We start from the raw sequence: 16,604 nt of genomic DNA, 5'->3' as shown, positions 1-16,604 counted from the left end.
CAAAACCATTTCATCTTGCAAAACAGAAACTTTATACCAGTGAAATAATAACTTTACACTTCCTTGAAATATTTTTTTGATCTTACTACAAAAAAATTCACACATCTACAAAAGTAGAGAGAATAGTTTAGTGAAGCCCCATGTCCCCAACAGCGGCTTCAAAAACAATTAACTCACAGGTGATCTTGTTGTATCAATACCTCTCCCCACTCTCCCCACTCTCCCCTGACCCAACCTACCCCTCTTTATTGGGAAATAAATCTGAAACATCATACTGCACCATCTGCAAATATTTCAACATGTAACTCTAAAAGATGGGGACTTTTTAACATAACCACAAACCATTGTCACACCTAAAACAATTAACAATGATTTTAAAATATGGTCCATGCATTGCAACTGGTTCTATTAAGAGATTAAATCTCTTAATCTGAAGGGTCTCTCTCCCTTCCTCTCTCCTCCTGTACTTTGCTGTTTGCCTTGTGAGGGTTTCTTCAGCCTGGATTTTGCTAATTGCATCCCTACGATGTCATCTAACACACCCTCCTGATGCTTCTTTGTAGATCTAAAAGGCTCGACCTGATTCAGGCTCAATAGTAACATTTGTTCTTTCTGTTTTTCTTAATTTCTATTGTTATTTCATCAAGACTAATTCATTAAAGGTGTGTGCATAACGTCTGCTGCGTCTGTGATGTTGGCAGCGATGGTCATTGCTTTAAGTCATCAGCTGGTGTAGTGGAATGATATTCTCTTTCTGTCCTTCTTCACTATTTTCTAGGCTAAGTCTGTAATGAGAAGATACCCTTGACAGAGAACGTTTAATTGGAACTTGTTTTGTCTCTTTATTTCTAAAACCCAATGCAAGACCTTGTTGATTTAAAACGAGAAAATGTAACCCATTCACAGGTGCTGTGATTCCTGATGGGTTTGAAATTATTCCCAATGTTTTATTGTTTGGTTTTTATTTACCTTTCTTGTTTGTTCTATTTTCCCTTACTTTTTTCTTTTAAAGGATTTGTTTTTTTTTTTTTTTTTTTTTTTTTTTTTTTTTTTTTTTTTTTTTGCTCTGTTGCCCAGGCTGGAATGCAGTGGTGCAAGCATGGTTCACCGTAGCCTCAACCTCTTGGGCTCAAGCAATTCTCCCACTTCAGCCTCCCAAGCAGCTGGGACCATATCGTGTGCTACCATGCCTGGCTAATTTTTAGAAAATTTTTTTGTAGAGATAAGGGACTGGGTCTCCAAATGTTGCCTAGGCTGGTCTCGAACTCCTGGGCTCAAGTGATCCTCCCACCTCCGCCTCCCAAAGTGCTGGGATTACAGGTGTGAGCCACCACGCCCAAAATAAAGATTTGTCATATTTTTTTCAGGCATATACATGCTATTTTTATTCCTAAGGAGACTCTTGAATTGTTATCATATATACTTAGATGTTTTCTATCAAAATGCCCACTGACAAGCATCTATATTCCTCCCCAGATAGGACGGAATGGCAATGTGCTCCCTGGCCCCTCCCAACCCAGCTCTCTAGGTGTTTGTTTCACAGTGTTAATATTTTTACCCCTATTTTTTAAATCAACAGGTTATGACATCATAATTTTTACTTATTTCTTTGCCCAACTTTGTATCATCTGCTCTTATATTTCTCGTGGATTTCTTCATGTCTATTTCTGCAAGACATCTTTAAAACAGGGTTTAGGGGCCGGGAGCTGTGGCTCACGCCAGTAATCCCAGCACTTTGGAAGGCAGAGGTGGATGGATCACTTGAAGCCAGGAGTTCAAGACCGGCCTGGCCAACATGGTGAAACCCTGTCTCTACTAAGAATACAAAAATTACCCGGGCATGGTGGTACATGTGCTTGTAATCCCAGCTACTTGGGAGGCTGAGGCAGGAGAACTGCTTGAACCCGGGAGGCGGAGGTTGCAGTGAGCCGAGATCATGCCACTGCACTCCAGCCTGGGTTACAAGAGCAAAACTCTGTCTCAAAAAAAATTGAAAACATAAAAAATAAATAAATAAATAAAACAGAGTTTAGGGTAGTAATGTGTCTGAGTCCTTGCTCTGAAGATGTCTGATCTGGGTTTTTTTTCTAGGTATAATCTCTTTCCCTCTTCTTCCTCCTCCTCCTCCTCTCCCTTCTCTCTCTCTCTCTGAGCTTGTGGTATTTTTCCTTTCGTGTTCTGTGGTGTCCTCCTAATGTCCCTAGTTACAGGACCTCATCCATCCATCCCTGGGGTGTTCAGTGGCCTCGCAATCCGCGTCCCCGCCCAGATCTGCAGCCTTCCTCCTGTGACCTGAGTGTCTCCTCCTCGCTGTCCCCGTTCTGTCCGCTCCCGCCCCCGCGTGCAGGTGGATGTCGATGTGTGCACGCACCCAGGTTTTCTTGCCTGTTCCCATCTCTTTATCCTCCTTGGCTGGTTCCTCCACTCCGTTCTCTGGCTCAGGAATTGGCTCTCCAGGGTTTTTCATTCCACTCTGTAGCCGAATGTGTTACTGTTGCTTTCCAGCATCAAACTTTTCACTCCCGTGGCCTCTGTGTTCTTCTTCCTAATGGGTGCCCTCTCCTCTGCCTGGCACTCCTGGAGGCCGGGCCCCTCTCCCGAGTGTGAATCTGATGGAGGCAGGTCCTTCTCGCCGGGACCTCATGTGAGAAATGACATGTCCCACCTGTCTCCAAGGGTTGGTCTCTGTCATCAGAACAGCTATAGAGTGGAGAGGGGCAGGGGTGAAGGACCACGGTGGCGCAACCCACCACTTCCTCCAAGGAGGAGCTGAGAGGAACAGGAAGTGTCGGGACTTTAGGACCCGCGCCTCCAGCTGAGGTTTCTAGACGTGACCCGGGGCAGACTGGTAGCAAAGCCCCCACGCCCAGCCAGGACCACCGCCGAGGCCTCCAGCGCACCGAGGGTGAGTGTGCAGAGGCCCCGCCATGTCCACGGTGATTTTTGGAGGGAAGCACTCTCCTGCCCCAGCCTGGAGTGACCCTGGTGGCCCTGCTCATGGCCCCGGCCCAGGGGTATCTGGCAGGAAGGGGTCTCCAGACGGTCTGCCCCAGGGTCCCCTTTGAGACCCAGCTAGGGGAAGTGCCTGCCACCACGAGCAGAGCCACACCGAGTGCTGGGAGCGCTTGCGGCGGAGGAGGGGGCCGGCGTGGGAGGACAAGGGGCTGTGAGGCCTGCAAGGCCAGGAGGAGGCTGGGCCCACCAGCCCCTAGGGGGACGGCTGGGGGGTCTGGTGCTCCGGGCTGGGCAGGAGGCGGGTTCCCGGGGCCTCCTCTGTGAACCTCTGCGCCTGCCTGTGTTAGGCCCTCCTGTCTGCGTGCCGCCCACCTGGCTACAGTGATTCCATCTCCAGATGGACTCGCAGTGTGTGGTGTGTGATATGGCGTGGTGTGGTTTGTGGTGTGTAGTGTGGTGTGTGTAGTGTGGCATGGTGTGCATGTATGTGTGTGCATGTATGGTGCGTGTGTGTAGCATAGCGTAGTGTGGTGTGTGTGTGCATGTATGGTGTGCGAGTGTGCGTGTGTGATGTGTGGAGTCTGTTGTATGTACATGTAACGTGCACGTGTGTAGTGTAGCATGGTGTGGCACATGCTCCACGCTCCTGTGGGACCCTCGAGCTTCCCTGCCTCCTCCGTGGGGACCCCTGGGTGACGTCTTGCTGCAGGGGAGCAGGCACTGCCGTGCGATTCTGGTCCAGATGGTTCAGCTGGTGACCCTGGCCTCCCCACGACAGGCTCCTGGAGGCCGTTCCCAAGGTCCTGGTGGGAGGGGAATTGAAGCCACGCCCCTGGGTCCCAGGCCCACCTGGCCCCCTTCCCCCAACACTACACTCTTGGGGCCAGCCCTCCCCACGCATCCTCCACCCCTGGCACCACCCCTTGCACCACCATCCCCACACTCAATCCCCCCTCCCCCAGATCTGGGAGCTGGGATTCTGCCCTGCTGTCCCGGTCCATCCGTCCGGGGCCCCTCTCCTCTGTCAGTTCCTGGGTGGGGAGAAGGAGGGGTGGCACGGCTGCAATGGGGAAGGGGGGGATGGCCGGAGAGCACAGCCTGGGAGCAAGCTGTGGGGGCATAGGAGACACTCGCTGTCACTCTCCTTCCCCGTGATGGTGGCGCGAAGCCTGCGGGTTTGGAGGCTTCACAGAAATGAGCCGCTAGAAGCTCTGGGCTGTCCACCATCACCGCAGCACTTCACCATGAGTGGCTTCGCGACTCCATGCCCAGCTCACTGCAGAATCCCTGGGGACCAGCACTTTACCAAGAGTGACCTCCAGACTCCACATTTTAGGAAGGAACTCCCGCCCCATCCAGCTCGCTGCAGAATCCCCAGGGTCCCTGCCAGCCTGGCATGCAGCGTGCCCCTCGGTATTCAGGGATGTGTGGGGGAGTCCCTTTGCCAGGAAGAGGTCCCTGGCTGTGTCCCTGCAGGGCGGTGGCTGAGCCCATGCCTCGGCCCCAGGGCCAGTCCCCGCTGTGTGCCATCCTGAGCAGGGCCACAGAACGGATGTCCCACATGGCCAGGACCCCTGTGGCCACCTGACCCTGGGGGGCTGTGGTCCTCGGTGAAGCAGGTGACCAGGTGGGCTGTGGGGTTTGGTGTCAGCTCCTCAGCGTCACTGCCGCTCAGCGTATGAGTTTCCACTCCCAGCACTAAATGAACAGCTGAGCAACTGTAGGTGCCCCCGAGTGCTGGGAGAGGGGATGCTCAGCCACCCAAGGGCCTTTGCCCCAGGGGAGTAAATCGGGGCATTTCCTGGTGGGCGTGGGCTGGGCTGGAGAAGCTGAGCCTCCTAGCAGGGGCTGGCATGAGATCCAAACACTGCACGGGCAGCTGGACATTCCTGGGCCTCGGGCTTCTCACCTGAACCACAGGGTGGTAACCCCTGCCCCTCAGGTGGCATCGACGTGACCTGCCTAGTGCACAGTGAGCCTGAGGCAACACGGTCACCACCAGGAGACTCCCTGGGGAAGAGGCCCCCATACAGCAAGGTGCCCATGAAGGAAGTTCTGCACAGGGGCCACAGCCGTCCAGGAGATGGGAGGGGCGTGGGGTGAGCAGGCTATTTGGTCCCCTGCAACTCGGTTTCCCCATCTGTGAAACAGGAGGGGTGGTCTGGCCAATTGTGCACACTCCTGCTGTCTCTATCGTCGACCGTGTAACTTGAACTCACTTCCCCAGGGCTCCTGCCAGGCCCAGCTCTGTCCACTCTGGCCCAGGCCGGGCCCCACCAGGTACCAGGGCTGTGGGGCATTTGCCTCTGTGGATGGGGCAGCGTGACGCCTGTGGCGGTTCCATGGAACAGGTCCTGTGTGGGCCCCCCTTGCCGCACTCCTGTCCTGTGTTAGAGAACCATGGTCCCGCCTGAGGCCATGTCACTGGAGGCTGGCTCCTGTTCCCGGAAGAGAATGCCAGCTGCCACAGGGGTCAGTAACACAGGCATTCGCCCAGCGGGTACAGGCCAGGTCTCTGGGAAGCCCCAACTCAAGGGGCTCTATAGTGGGCGCCTAGCAATTATGGTGATGTGAGTGATACCCACCCCAAGCTGTACCTGGTGCCAGCAATGATCCCTCCCATTCTGCTTGGCACAAACTGGCACTAACACGGGGCATTGATTAGATGGTTGCATTTGTCGATTTTGAGCCCGTGTGTGTAGAGCCCAGGCCCCGAGTGAACACAGAGGGCCCTGGTACTGTCCTGAGCAGAGGACACCCGGGGCTGCACGTTCTCTCCGGCCATTCAGGGTCCGAGAGTGCAGGAGAGTTAGCCCCAGGGGAGCAGCTTCCTGCCCAGCTGATTTGTAAACAGCCTCGCTGGGGACACATGTTGGTGTTGGGAGTGGAGGAGGTTTCTGTGTGTGATGGAAACTTGGGGTAGGTGTTGGGGAAAACAGGTGCTGAGTATCTCAGCAGAGGGCAGAGTCCAGGAGTCCTGGAGCGCAGCTCGGAGCCCCTGTGCCGTGCCTAGAGGAGAGGCTGGCAAACCCCTGTCCCATGGATGGGTGAATGGGTGAGTGACAGTGGCAACAAGCCCATGCCAGCAGGGAGGTCCCACTGCCATGAAGCAGCATCCTCATCAATGTCACAGTGGGAACAAGAAAGCCAGTGGCTTTGGAATCTAGAGGAGCAATTTCAGCATAATTCATCGGCCACCATGAAATTCCACTTTTTTTTTTTTTGTGACGGAGTCTCGCTCTGTCCCCCATGCTGGAGTGCAATGGCGGGATCTCCGCTCACTGCAAGCTCTGCCCCCTGGGTTCACGCCATTCTCCTGCCTCAGCCTCCCAAGTAGCTGGGACTACAGGTGCCCGCCACCACGCCCTGCTAATTTTTTGTATATTTAGTAGAGACGGGGTTTCACCATGTTAGCCAGGATGGTCTCGATCTCCTGACCTTGTGATCCACCCGCCTCGGCCTCCCAAAGTGCTAGGATTACAGGCTTGAGCCACCGTGCCCGGCCGAAATTCCATTTTTAAAATGTCCTTTATTCGTTTATCACAAAAAGGGTGGAAAATACAAACAGGAATAATGAAAATTGAAAATACTCATAGTGCCACCACCCAGAAAAACGCAGAATATTTTGGTACTGTGTCTCTGCTTTTTTCCCCATAAATTCACTTTTACCTCGAAGCCAAGCTGCCCTGAGCAGCTGTTGGCATGTTTTTGTTGCGTGTGGGACTCCACAGCACAGGCACCAAAACTGCCAAAGCATCTTACAGGTTGACGGCTACACAGGGAATCAAGATATTTTGGCTGAAATCCCTGGTTCTTTCCTGGGGTGACTCATATGTTTCTTAGCCAGTTTTCTTTCTTCTTTTGTGAATTACCTGTTCAGGGTGCTACAGCCTTGAAACATCCTTGAATGGAGTATTTACCGTTTTGTTATTAATGTCTAAGATCTCTTTAGAGATGAGGATTACCATTTGCCTTTTGCACTAGAGAGATAATAGCTATTTCCTCTATGCAATTTGTTATGTACAACATGTGTCATTTTTACAGCCTGTCTTCTTGCTATTTTCCCGCTCAGCCTTTTTTTTTTTTTTTTTCTTTTGAGACAGTTTCACTCTTGTTGCCCAGCCTGGAGTGCAAAGGTGAGATCTTGGCTCACTGCACCCTCCGCCTCCCGGGCTCAAGTGATTCTCCTGCCTCAGCCTCCCGAGTAGCTGGGATTACAGGCGCCCACCACCACGTCCAGCTAATTTTTGTATTTTTAGTAGAGATGGGGTTTCACTATGTTGCTCAGGCTGGTCTCAAACTCCTGACCTCAGGTGATCCGCCTGCCTCAGCCTCCCAAAGTGCTGGGATTACAGGCATGAGCCACCATGCCTGGCCTCCCCTTAGCTTTTATGCTGAGGTTTCCTTACTCTTAGATACCTATTCTTCTATTTCCTTTATTGTTTTATTCCCTAAAACTGAAGTCCTACACATTTGTGGCCATTCTTTTATGTCCACAGCAAGAGCGTCCGGGGCCTCGGCCTCACGTTGCCACCTGGGAACAGACAGTCTCCTTCGTGTTAGACAGAGGAGAGATGTCCCCTTATCTAAAATGCTGTAAATATCATTTGATTTCCCTTTGACTTCAGGTATTTAGCAGAGTACTTTAGCATTCCTTATCAATATGTGTGTGTGTGCGGGGCGGGGTGTCTCATTTTATTTCATTTGGCCAGAAATTGTGGCCTTTAAAATTTGTGCTATCAGGCCAGGCGCAGTGGCTCATGCTTGTAATCCCAGCACTTTGGGAGGCCGAGGCGGGCAGATCACGAGGTCAGGAGTTCGAGACCAGCCCGGCCAATATGGTGAAACTCCATCTCTACTAAAAACACAAAAATTAGCCGGGCCTAGTGGTGCGCACCTATAGTCCCAGCTACTCAGGAGGCTGAGGCAGAAGAATTGCTTGAACATGGGAGGCGGAGGTTGCAGTGAGCTGAGATCTAGCCATTGCACTCCAGCCTGGATGACAGAGAGAGACTCCATCTCAAAAAAACAAAAACAAAAAACAAAAAACCGTGCTATCAAACTTCACAGATAGTCAAACCAACGGTAGGAACACGTCTCCCTGACCCTTGGGAAAATACACTTTTGCAGGGTCAGAGGTTCAGAGGAGACATGGGCGGGGTTTTCCTGCGTCCTCTCTGCTCCCACTCGTTCCTATTTGATTTGACCTGTTTTTGTACCTGGATTTCCTGGAGCCTCTGCGATCCAAGAACAGTGTTCCAGCCCCCACCTGAATGGCACTTCTCTCCAGTTCTTTATCACGTTCCTACGAAGCAGAAATGAGTCCATCTTGATGCTCTGGCTTTTGGCTTAAAAGGTGGATGCCTAGTTTATAATCATCCCTTGAGCCTTCAGTGCCCAGCGCAGGGGTTGGCTCCCACCTCCTCTTCCTTCCAAACTTGTCCCCTGCCGGCATCGTCCATCAATTCCCGTGCACCTCCAAGTCACTTTGCTGCGAGCGTGTCGCCTCTAAGACAATGCAAGGTGGGTTTCAGCACGGGCAGGAGCAAGCTCTGATGCAACGTTCTAATGGGTCTGTGGGGCCTCTGGTTCCTCAAGCAGTCTCATCTTAGGGTTTTACGGGGTTGCAAAAAGGAAGTCTGACGCTGGGCGCAGTGGCTCACGCCTGTAATCCCAGCACTTTGGGAGGCTGAGGTGGGTGGATCACGAGGTCAGGAGATCAAGACCATCCTGGCCAACACGATGAAACCCCGTCTCTACTAAAAATACAAAAAAAAATTATCCGGGTGTGGTGGCGGGAGCTTGTAGTCCCAGCTACTCAGGAAGCTGAGGCAGGAGAATGGCATGAACCCGGGAGGCGGAGTTTGCAGTGAGCCGAGATCGCGCCACTGCACTCCAGGCCGGGCGACAGCGACAGCGAGACTCCGTCTCAAAAAAACAAAAAACAAAAAGGAAACCTGACCCCGCTCGATTCCTCTCCCAGCATAGGCTCTGCGCTCTCTCTGCTGTCTTGCTTGAAGTTTCCTTTCTTTTTCTTTTTCTTTTTTTTTTTTTTGAGACAGGGCCTCGTTCTGTCACCCAGGCTGGAGTTCAGTAGTGCCATTAGGGTTCACTGCAGTCTCCCCGTCCTGGGCTCAAGTGATCCTCCCGCCTCAGCCTCCTGAGTAACTGGGACTAGAGATGCATGTCTGGCTAATTTATTTTCTATTTTTATTTTTTGTAGAGATAGGGGTCTCACTATGTTGCCCAGGCTGCTCTCAAACTCCTGGCCTCAAGTGATTCTCCTGCCTTGGCCTCCCAAAACACTGGGATTGCAGGTGTCAGCCACCAGGCCGGCCTCTTCGTTTCCCGTGTTTGCTCCTGTTCTGTCCTCGACTTCTGTGAAAGGGTGTGTGTGATTTGGCCCCCGGATCTGCTGCTGATCTCTTCTGACACTGCTTTTGTGTCTCAGAGCCTGAATGTTCAGAGCTTTGCTCGCCACGAAGTGGGGTTCTTGTTAGCTGTGTTCATTTGGTGCCCAGGGGGGAAGGACGCCCGGCCCCGAGGGGTTCTCCTGGGAAGGATGAACTCGTCCCCCTGGTCCTGCCCCGTCAGCCCCCCGCTTCCCCTGTGCAGGGGACTTGGTGACAGGTACCACTTCCTGCAGTTGGGCTGGGGCTGCCCCAGCACTTCCCTCTCGGGCAGGGTTGAGGTCAAGGGCGACTCTGATGCAAGGTTCTGAGAGGCCTGTGGGGCTGTGGATTCCTGAGCAGCCTCAGCTTTGGGTGTTGCACCTTAGGTCTTGGTAAGGGGACCCACCCGCCCTTAGACGGGGAAGTCCAGGAGCTGGAGGACGAGGAGGGGACCCGACCCCAGTGTGGGGCAGCAGGGAGGGCCACAGGGTGATCAGGCTCCAGGCCAGAGCTCTGGCGCCAGCTCAGGGGCTGGGGTGCGGGGGTGTCTGTGCTCTTCCTCCCCTCCTGCCCTGCAGCTCTGCCGGCTTAGCCTCAGGGCACCTGAAGTGTCAGTGGCCAGGCACCTGCCTGTTTGCCTGAATGCTGCCCTACATCTGTGCCTTACCCATTCCCATCCCCCAGGGAGCTGGCACAGGCCCTTCAACCACCTCCAGGCACACGGAGGAAACCGAGGCTGATAGGCCTGATGGGGTCTTGGTCTCTCAGGCCTCAGGTGAAGCCCTGGACCTCCGTGGGCCATCCTGGCTGCTGGGCAGAGGGGCTGCCCTGCCCTGTTCTCCCACAGAAGGGAGGCCGGCTGCCAGGCTCAGTGCACTGCCTTACCTCCTGAAGCCGACCTTCGTCCCCGGCTGTTTGTCTGGGATCAGCCACTGGCATCGGGAGGTGGGGCAGGGCCTGGCTTCTCTTGTGCCCTGAGCTCCGAGCCCCCCAGGGCTGTTCATGGAGGAGCAACAGCGGGGAGAGGGTGGCTCCCCGCCCGCCCCCCTCTCCCTGGGGGCAGGTGGGGGTGCCCGGGGTAACTGGGTGCCAGGTCCATATCTTGCTGCTGCTGGGGGCTTCAGTTTCCCCATTTGAGGGTACGAAGTGTTTGCATGCCGCTGGTCATGACTGTGTTAGGGGCAGAGACGTCAAGTCTGCGGCCCCAGGGAGAGCGTGGAGCTGGGGTGTGGGTCCTTACCAGCCTGGCTGGGGCTGCCAGGGGAGGTCTGCAACCCCTCCCCACTTGGCGCAGCTGCGACCTGGGGGAGTCCTGAAGCTGGCTGGACCCTGCACCCTGGGGTGGCTCCAGCATGCACAGGGCCTCCGGTCAGCTGAGGGGCTGGTGGGCACTCGTGGCACCGAGGTCAGTCCAGGCACAGGACTTTGAGGGGGCCCAGATGGAGAGCTGGAACTGGCCTTGGCCCGAACCACAACCCCCAACGATCAGAGATGTGGGGGCTTTCAGACACAGGGTGGGCCCAGTGTGAACCAAAACCACCTCCTCCAGGAAGTTACAGCAGGGTGCAGGTTCTGTTTTTCACCCAGGACGAGAAGGATCAAGGGTTCCCTTTTGACATTTTTGAATTCTGATTATAATTTTGCTGGGAACCAGGGAATGAGGTCACCTCCAAAACAACAGGACCTTGGGGCTGGTTGGGGCCTCTAAGCTGTGGGATCCTCAGATGGGCCCTTGGCGGGTGTTCTGTCGGTCTCAGAGCCCCCGGCACAGGTGCAGGGCTTTGGGGGGATGGAGGGGAGCCAGGGCCTGTGGCTGAGGGCACCCAAGCCTCCCAGGCCACAGCACAGCACCCAGCGCTGTCTTCAAAGTGGGCAGGCCCTAGTTTGGGGCTCTGCTGGCTTGGGTCTGCCTACTGAACCTTGGGTGACCCTGCCAGCACCACCCGAGGGAAGGGAGTGGGGCAGAAACACCCCAGCAGCCTGGGAGGCCGTGAGAGGAACTGGCATTTGCTGGGGGAGGCGTGTTGATCTTTGCTTCTGATAACAGCCCCAGGGTAACAGAAATGTCTTCCTGCCCACCATGGCAGGAAGGCTCCTGGGTGCCCCTTCTCAGTACCTCTCCACCTTCTTGGTGCCAGATAAAAGGGTCCCAGCCAGCTACAACGTTCTCAGGTCCTGGGAGGACAGACCCAGGGGCCCACCTCACCTAGGAAGCCCTAAGACCCCCCAAGGAGCCGACCTAGGGCTGGTTTGGGCACCTCCAGGATGGAGGGAAGGGAGCCCCGGGGTGGAACGGCCCTGCTGCCTGCTAGGAGGTGCTGCCAGCCTCCAGCACCAGGCTGAGGCCTGGTTCCGTCATTTTGCCTCTGGGGCCGAGGGCCTGTGAGTGGCCGCCGAGCCGCCCCTGACTGTGGGTGCCTGGGTTAAGGAAGGGGTGGGTGTGTATCTGGAAACATAAGGGCAGGACCCCGGCAACTGGTGGCTTGGGCAAATCAGGTGACTTTTTTCCCACCTGGCAAGGACTGCAGGGCTCCTGGGCAGGCCTTGCACACAGCCTGGCACCCGCGGGCATCAAGCCAGCTTTCTCTTCCTGGCCGTGTTTCTGCCACAGAGAGACAGGGCCAAGCCCGGCTCTGCTCCAAGCACAGGCTCTGCTCACGGAGGACCTGGGGCACACAGGGGCAGAGTGCACACACCGGGTGTGTGGGGTTGTGGGGTGTGTGTGCGTGCACGTACATTTGCACGTGTGCATGGTATGTGCGTGTGGTGTGTGTGCCTGTGTGGTGTGTACGTGTGTGTACGTGTGCATGTGTGTATTTGTATGTGGTATGTAGTGTCTTGGGAGTATGGTGTGGGTAAGGGGTGTATACATCTCTGTGTACATATGTGTGGTGTGACACATCCACGTGTATGTGTCGTGTGTGCATGCATGTGGTGCGTACATGTGGTCAGGCATGCATCTGTATGCATGTACACGTGCATGTGTGGTATGTGTACGCGTCTGCATGTGTGTGTGTGCCTGTGTTGTGTGTCTCTGCAGGGGCCCACTGCAGCTGTCCTGGGTGCCTGGCTGCTGAGCAGGTGTGCCGCCCTCACTGCCGGGCCCGGCATCCCTCCCTCCCTGGCTGTTGGCAGCTAGGCCCAGCGCAGCTGTGCTGGCCTGACTCTAACCTACCCCCTGCAGCAGGGACAGGGCCCTAGCTCCTTGTCCCAGGCCAGCTGGAGGGGAGCTTTGTGGCTGATCAGCCCCAGGGGCTGGGCCTGAGACCGTCACCAAGACCCCTTCCCTCCACAGGACATGCTGGGCCTGCGCCCCCCACTGCTCGCCCTGGTGGGGTTGCTCTCCCTCGGGTGCGGTGAGTTCTGTGTTCCACGGAGGGGACTCCACGCGTGACATTCCGGTCAGGGAGAACAGGGCCTGCCCGCATGTTACCATAGACAGAAGTTCCCGGGAGGCTGGGGAAGGACCTTGCCACTAGGGGTAGGTCAGGGACTCAGGCCTCGTCTCCCCACGTGCCAGGAGGCTGTAGCTGTGCTGTTTCCCGAGGGCCCCTCTCTGCACCTGGGGGTGGTGGCTGATGCAGGGTCTCCTCCTGGAGGCTGCCTCCCTGTCTTTCTGGGCCTCCTCTGACCCTCCTGCTCTGCTCCCCTGGGGTGTGGGCAGGGCGGCCCAGAGCACCCACTCACCAGCCGGCCTCGTCCCTCAGTCCTCTCTCAGGAGTGCACGAAGTTCAAGGCCAGCAGCTGCCGGGAATGCATTGAGTTGGGGCCCGGCTGCACCTGGTGCCAGAAGCTGGTAAGCGCCTCCTGGGCCCCTCCCCACCTGCCCAGCTCCTGGGTGGGGGCCCTTTCCTGCCCCTGAAGCCAGTGGCACCCAGAGGACCAACAATTCCATTTTCTTATGGGGGGGGTCCCCAGACCCTGGCCTCACCCTCCCCTCAAGGGGCCCCTGAGGTTCTGATGTGTGGTCTATTTGGAAACAGGCACAGAACACACACTTGTATTTTTTCTCAGCCATTTCCGAGTAGGTTGTAGACATGGAGCCCTTTGTCTCTTAGTACTTCAAGGGAGGTCTTTCTTAAGAACAAGGTTTTCACTTACAAAACCACGTAAGCAAGTGCAGAAACACATGCGCTTCTGGCCCTGCATCGCCAGCACGCTTTCCCGCAGAGTCAGCAGGTTCGGGGCCAGTGACAGGACCCACCAAACACAGCCCTCATCAGAATCCAGGGGCTTTGCAGGGACAAGGTGGCTGAGAGGAAATGTATTTTGATACATGTATATCTATATTTGATAAATTCATGTATCAAATTCAGGAAATTCAGCATTGGTATCTCATTATGATCAAACCTACACACTGCACATATTTTATTGGTTGTCCCAATGATGTCTTCATGAGCATATTTTCCTGGTGGATTTTGTCACCCAGGCTCACCCTGGGCTCAGCTGTCTCAGGCTCAGAATCTCCTCACTCAGCCTCACTCTGTGCTCAGCCGTCTCAGGCCCCAAATCTCCTAACCCCGGTTCACACCCTGCGCTCAGCCATCTAACACTCTGAATCTCCTCACTCAGGCTAGCGCTATGCTCAGCCATCTCCTTGGGCTTCTTGAATCTGGACCAGTCCTCAGCCTTTTTTGTCTTTCCTGTCCTTGGGAGTTTCTGAGGAAGTCAGGAGAGCAGCTTTGTAGCATGACCCTCAGGGGTCTCGTCTGGAGTTTCCTCTGCCTGGACAAAGGTGTGCTTTGGCAGAAACTCCTCAGTGACGGTGTCCTAAGTGCCCATGAGAGGCACTGCTGTTGCCCTGTCCCAGTCCTGGTGAGGTCAGCATGGACGGCTCTGCTGAGACGGCACCCCCCCTAGCCTCCCCATCCCGCTGCACAATCCCCTTGCAGCCACTATGGGCTGGTGACGTTCTGCTGTCATCAAATCGCACCCACAGGCTCAGCATCCACGGAGGTCCCTGCCTGAAGCCGCCATCACTGCGATGGCTGCAGATTGGTGCCATGCGGGTCCCTGCCTGCCACTCACGGCTGCCAATCTAAGGAAGGGTCTCTCCTCCGCAGCCTCTCTCTCATCAGCGTGACCCACGGTTTTATTTTGTTCAGTAGTGCATGATCTGTGGCTGTCCTTTCTTCCCCGAGATGCTCAAATCCATTGGGTCTGGCTCTGTGTCCTGTCCATGTGTCCCCATTCTATTTTTCTGAGCACTTTCTTGCTTTCTGGAGCAACATGATGCTGCAGGCCCATCTTCACGTCCCTTGCCCCAGCCTGGAATCAGATGTTTTTCTGACGGCTCTGGTTCCTTTCCCTGAGAGTCCAGGCTCCAGCACCGTTGTAGCAGGACAAGCCGCAGACAGAATTCCTCAGACACCCAGTTAAAGAAGGAAGGGCTTTATTTGGCCAGGAGCGTTGGCAGACTTGCGTCTTAAGAGCCAAGCTCCCCAAAAAAGAAATTCCTGGCCCTTTTAAGGGCTTACAACTGTAAGGGGTCCACGTGAAAGGGTCGTGATAGATCGAGCAAGCGTGGGGAACGTGACTGGGGCTTACATGCATCGGCTGACAGAACAGAAAGTTTTGCAATGCTTTTTCATATGATGTCTGGAATTTACAGATAACACAAGTAGTTTTGGTCGGGGGTTAATATTATTATTATTTTAACCACCAGGGCCGGGTGGGGGCTCCAAGATAGTCTGGCTACTCATCTTACTTCTGTTTCTTACCAACTTTTTGCTTTCTCCCTTTTCTCCTGTCTTATAAACTAGGGAAGGGGAGGGGTGGAGAAGAAGGGAAGGGCAGCAGGAGAAGTGGTGTCTCATTCCTTACCGTCAGCAACTTCCTCATTTCTCAATTTTGGGTCCCACGCGGAGCGGCTTTGGGGCCTCCAGCCCACGCCACCGCGGCGAGCAGCCCCCAGAGGAGAAGCCAGGTGGCTCCTGTCTGTCCTTGGACTGAGCAGGGTGGCCAGGTCCCAGGTGGAAACCACCTTGGTCAAGCTGGGTTTTTTCCCTCCCCTTTCTGGAGGTTTTCAGCTCCTCTGAAATAAATACCTTTCAGTGAGATTTGTTTGTTTCTGTGTAGATTACATTTAGGCTTTCTTTTCTCTCTTGCTGGGATGCTTGCTGATGTACTTTTATTTCTGAAGGACTTTAAAAACTTCTGTGGTTCCAAAAGTCAGAGCCCTACAAAGAGGCACCCTGGGGACTGTCGCCCTCCCCTTCCACCTGCACCCCTGCCCGTGGGACTCACCAGCCTCTGGGGGCCAGACTTATCCTCCTGAGCTTCCCTCTGCGAAAGCAAGTGCACAAACACGCACTTCTGGCCCTGCATCGCCAGCACGCTTTCCCATAGAGGCAGCAGGCTCGGGGCCAGTGACAGGACCCACCAAACACAGCCCTCACCAGAATCCAGGGGCTTTGCAGGGACAAGGTGGCCGAGAGGAAAGCGCCCTGGCCAGGCCTCCCAGGCTCCCCTCCAGCTTCTGTTCTTCTGAACTCTGAGGGGCTTGGTCCAGAACGTGCCCATGTTCTGGCTTTCTTGGGGGTCTAGGGACTGCCACGTTCCTTTGGGACAGAGCAACTCCCTTGGACAAAGGTTCTGCTGATGAAGGGCTTGAAGCCCCTGGGCCAGCTGCTAGAGGACGCTGAGGCCTCTCCTCTTGGGTCAGCCTTGGGCTGGAGAGTGGGTCCTGGGTCCTTTCTGCCGCTAGAGGCAGAGGAGGAGGCGATACCCCGCCCCCCAGGGCTCTGCTTTGGCCGGGAGCCTGCAGCGGGGCTGTCTGGGAGGCCGGAGGAGCTCCCTGTCTCTGTCCACAGGGAGTTCTGTCCCAAATTCCAGGCGCAGAGGAGGAGGGGACAGGGTGGGTCCTCGGTCCTCGACAGCCAGTCAGCCTCCTGCAGGCCCCGCAGTGTGGCCCCCTCCTGACCCCTGACTCCCCCTCCCCAGAACTTCACAGGGCCCGGGGATCCTGACTCCATTCGCTGCGACACCCGGCCACAGCTGCTCATGAGGGGCTGTGCGGCTGATGACATCCTGGACCCCAGGAGCCTCGCTGAAACCCAGGAAGACCATGATGGGGGCCAGAAGCAGCTGTTCCCACAAAAAGTGACGCTTTACCTGCGACCAGGTAGGCTTGGTCTTGGTGGGAGTGCCAGGCGCCCTCTGTGCTGGTTGTTGGCTCTGGCTGGGAGCCTGGCCCTGCTCTGGGGTGTCAGGGCTGCCCAGAAGGGGCATGTGTCCGGGTCGGACAGCTGTGTGGGC

General features: G+C 55.4%; 1 protein-coding gene across 4 annotated transcripts in view; it reads left to right on the top strand.

The window, feature by feature from the left end:
- ITGB2 (integrin subunit beta 2) overlaps positions 1-16,604 on the top strand; it is a 46,470-nt gene that overhangs the window by 8,109 nt on the left and 21,757 nt on the right. Inside the window, exons 1-4 of one of the 4 annotated variants that reach the window (XM_030806285.1) lie at positions 2,669-2,905; positions 12,643-12,703; positions 13,055-13,143; positions 16,290-16,470. In XM_030806285.1, the coding sequence (XP_030662145.1) occupies positions 12,646-12,703; positions 13,055-13,143; positions 16,290-16,470 (328 nt within the window). In that variant the 5' untranslated portion in view covers positions 2,669-2,905; positions 12,643-12,645. Of the gene's footprint in view, positions 1-2,668; positions 2,906-12,642; positions 12,704-13,011; positions 13,144-16,289; positions 16,471-16,604 lie in introns of those variants that run through there. The other 3 variants (XM_030806287.1, XM_030806286.1, XM_030806288.1) reach the window with 3 other exon arrangements.

Source organism: Nomascus leucogenys, chromosome 25 (assembly GCF_006542625.1).
Source record: "Nomascus leucogenys isolate Asia chromosome 25, Asia_NLE_v1, whole genome shotgun sequence".
NCBI classification, from domain to species: domain Eukaryota; kingdom Metazoa; phylum Chordata; class Mammalia; order Primates; family Hylobatidae; genus Nomascus; species Nomascus leucogenys.
This window is presented reverse-complemented; position numbering and strand designations above follow the sequence as displayed.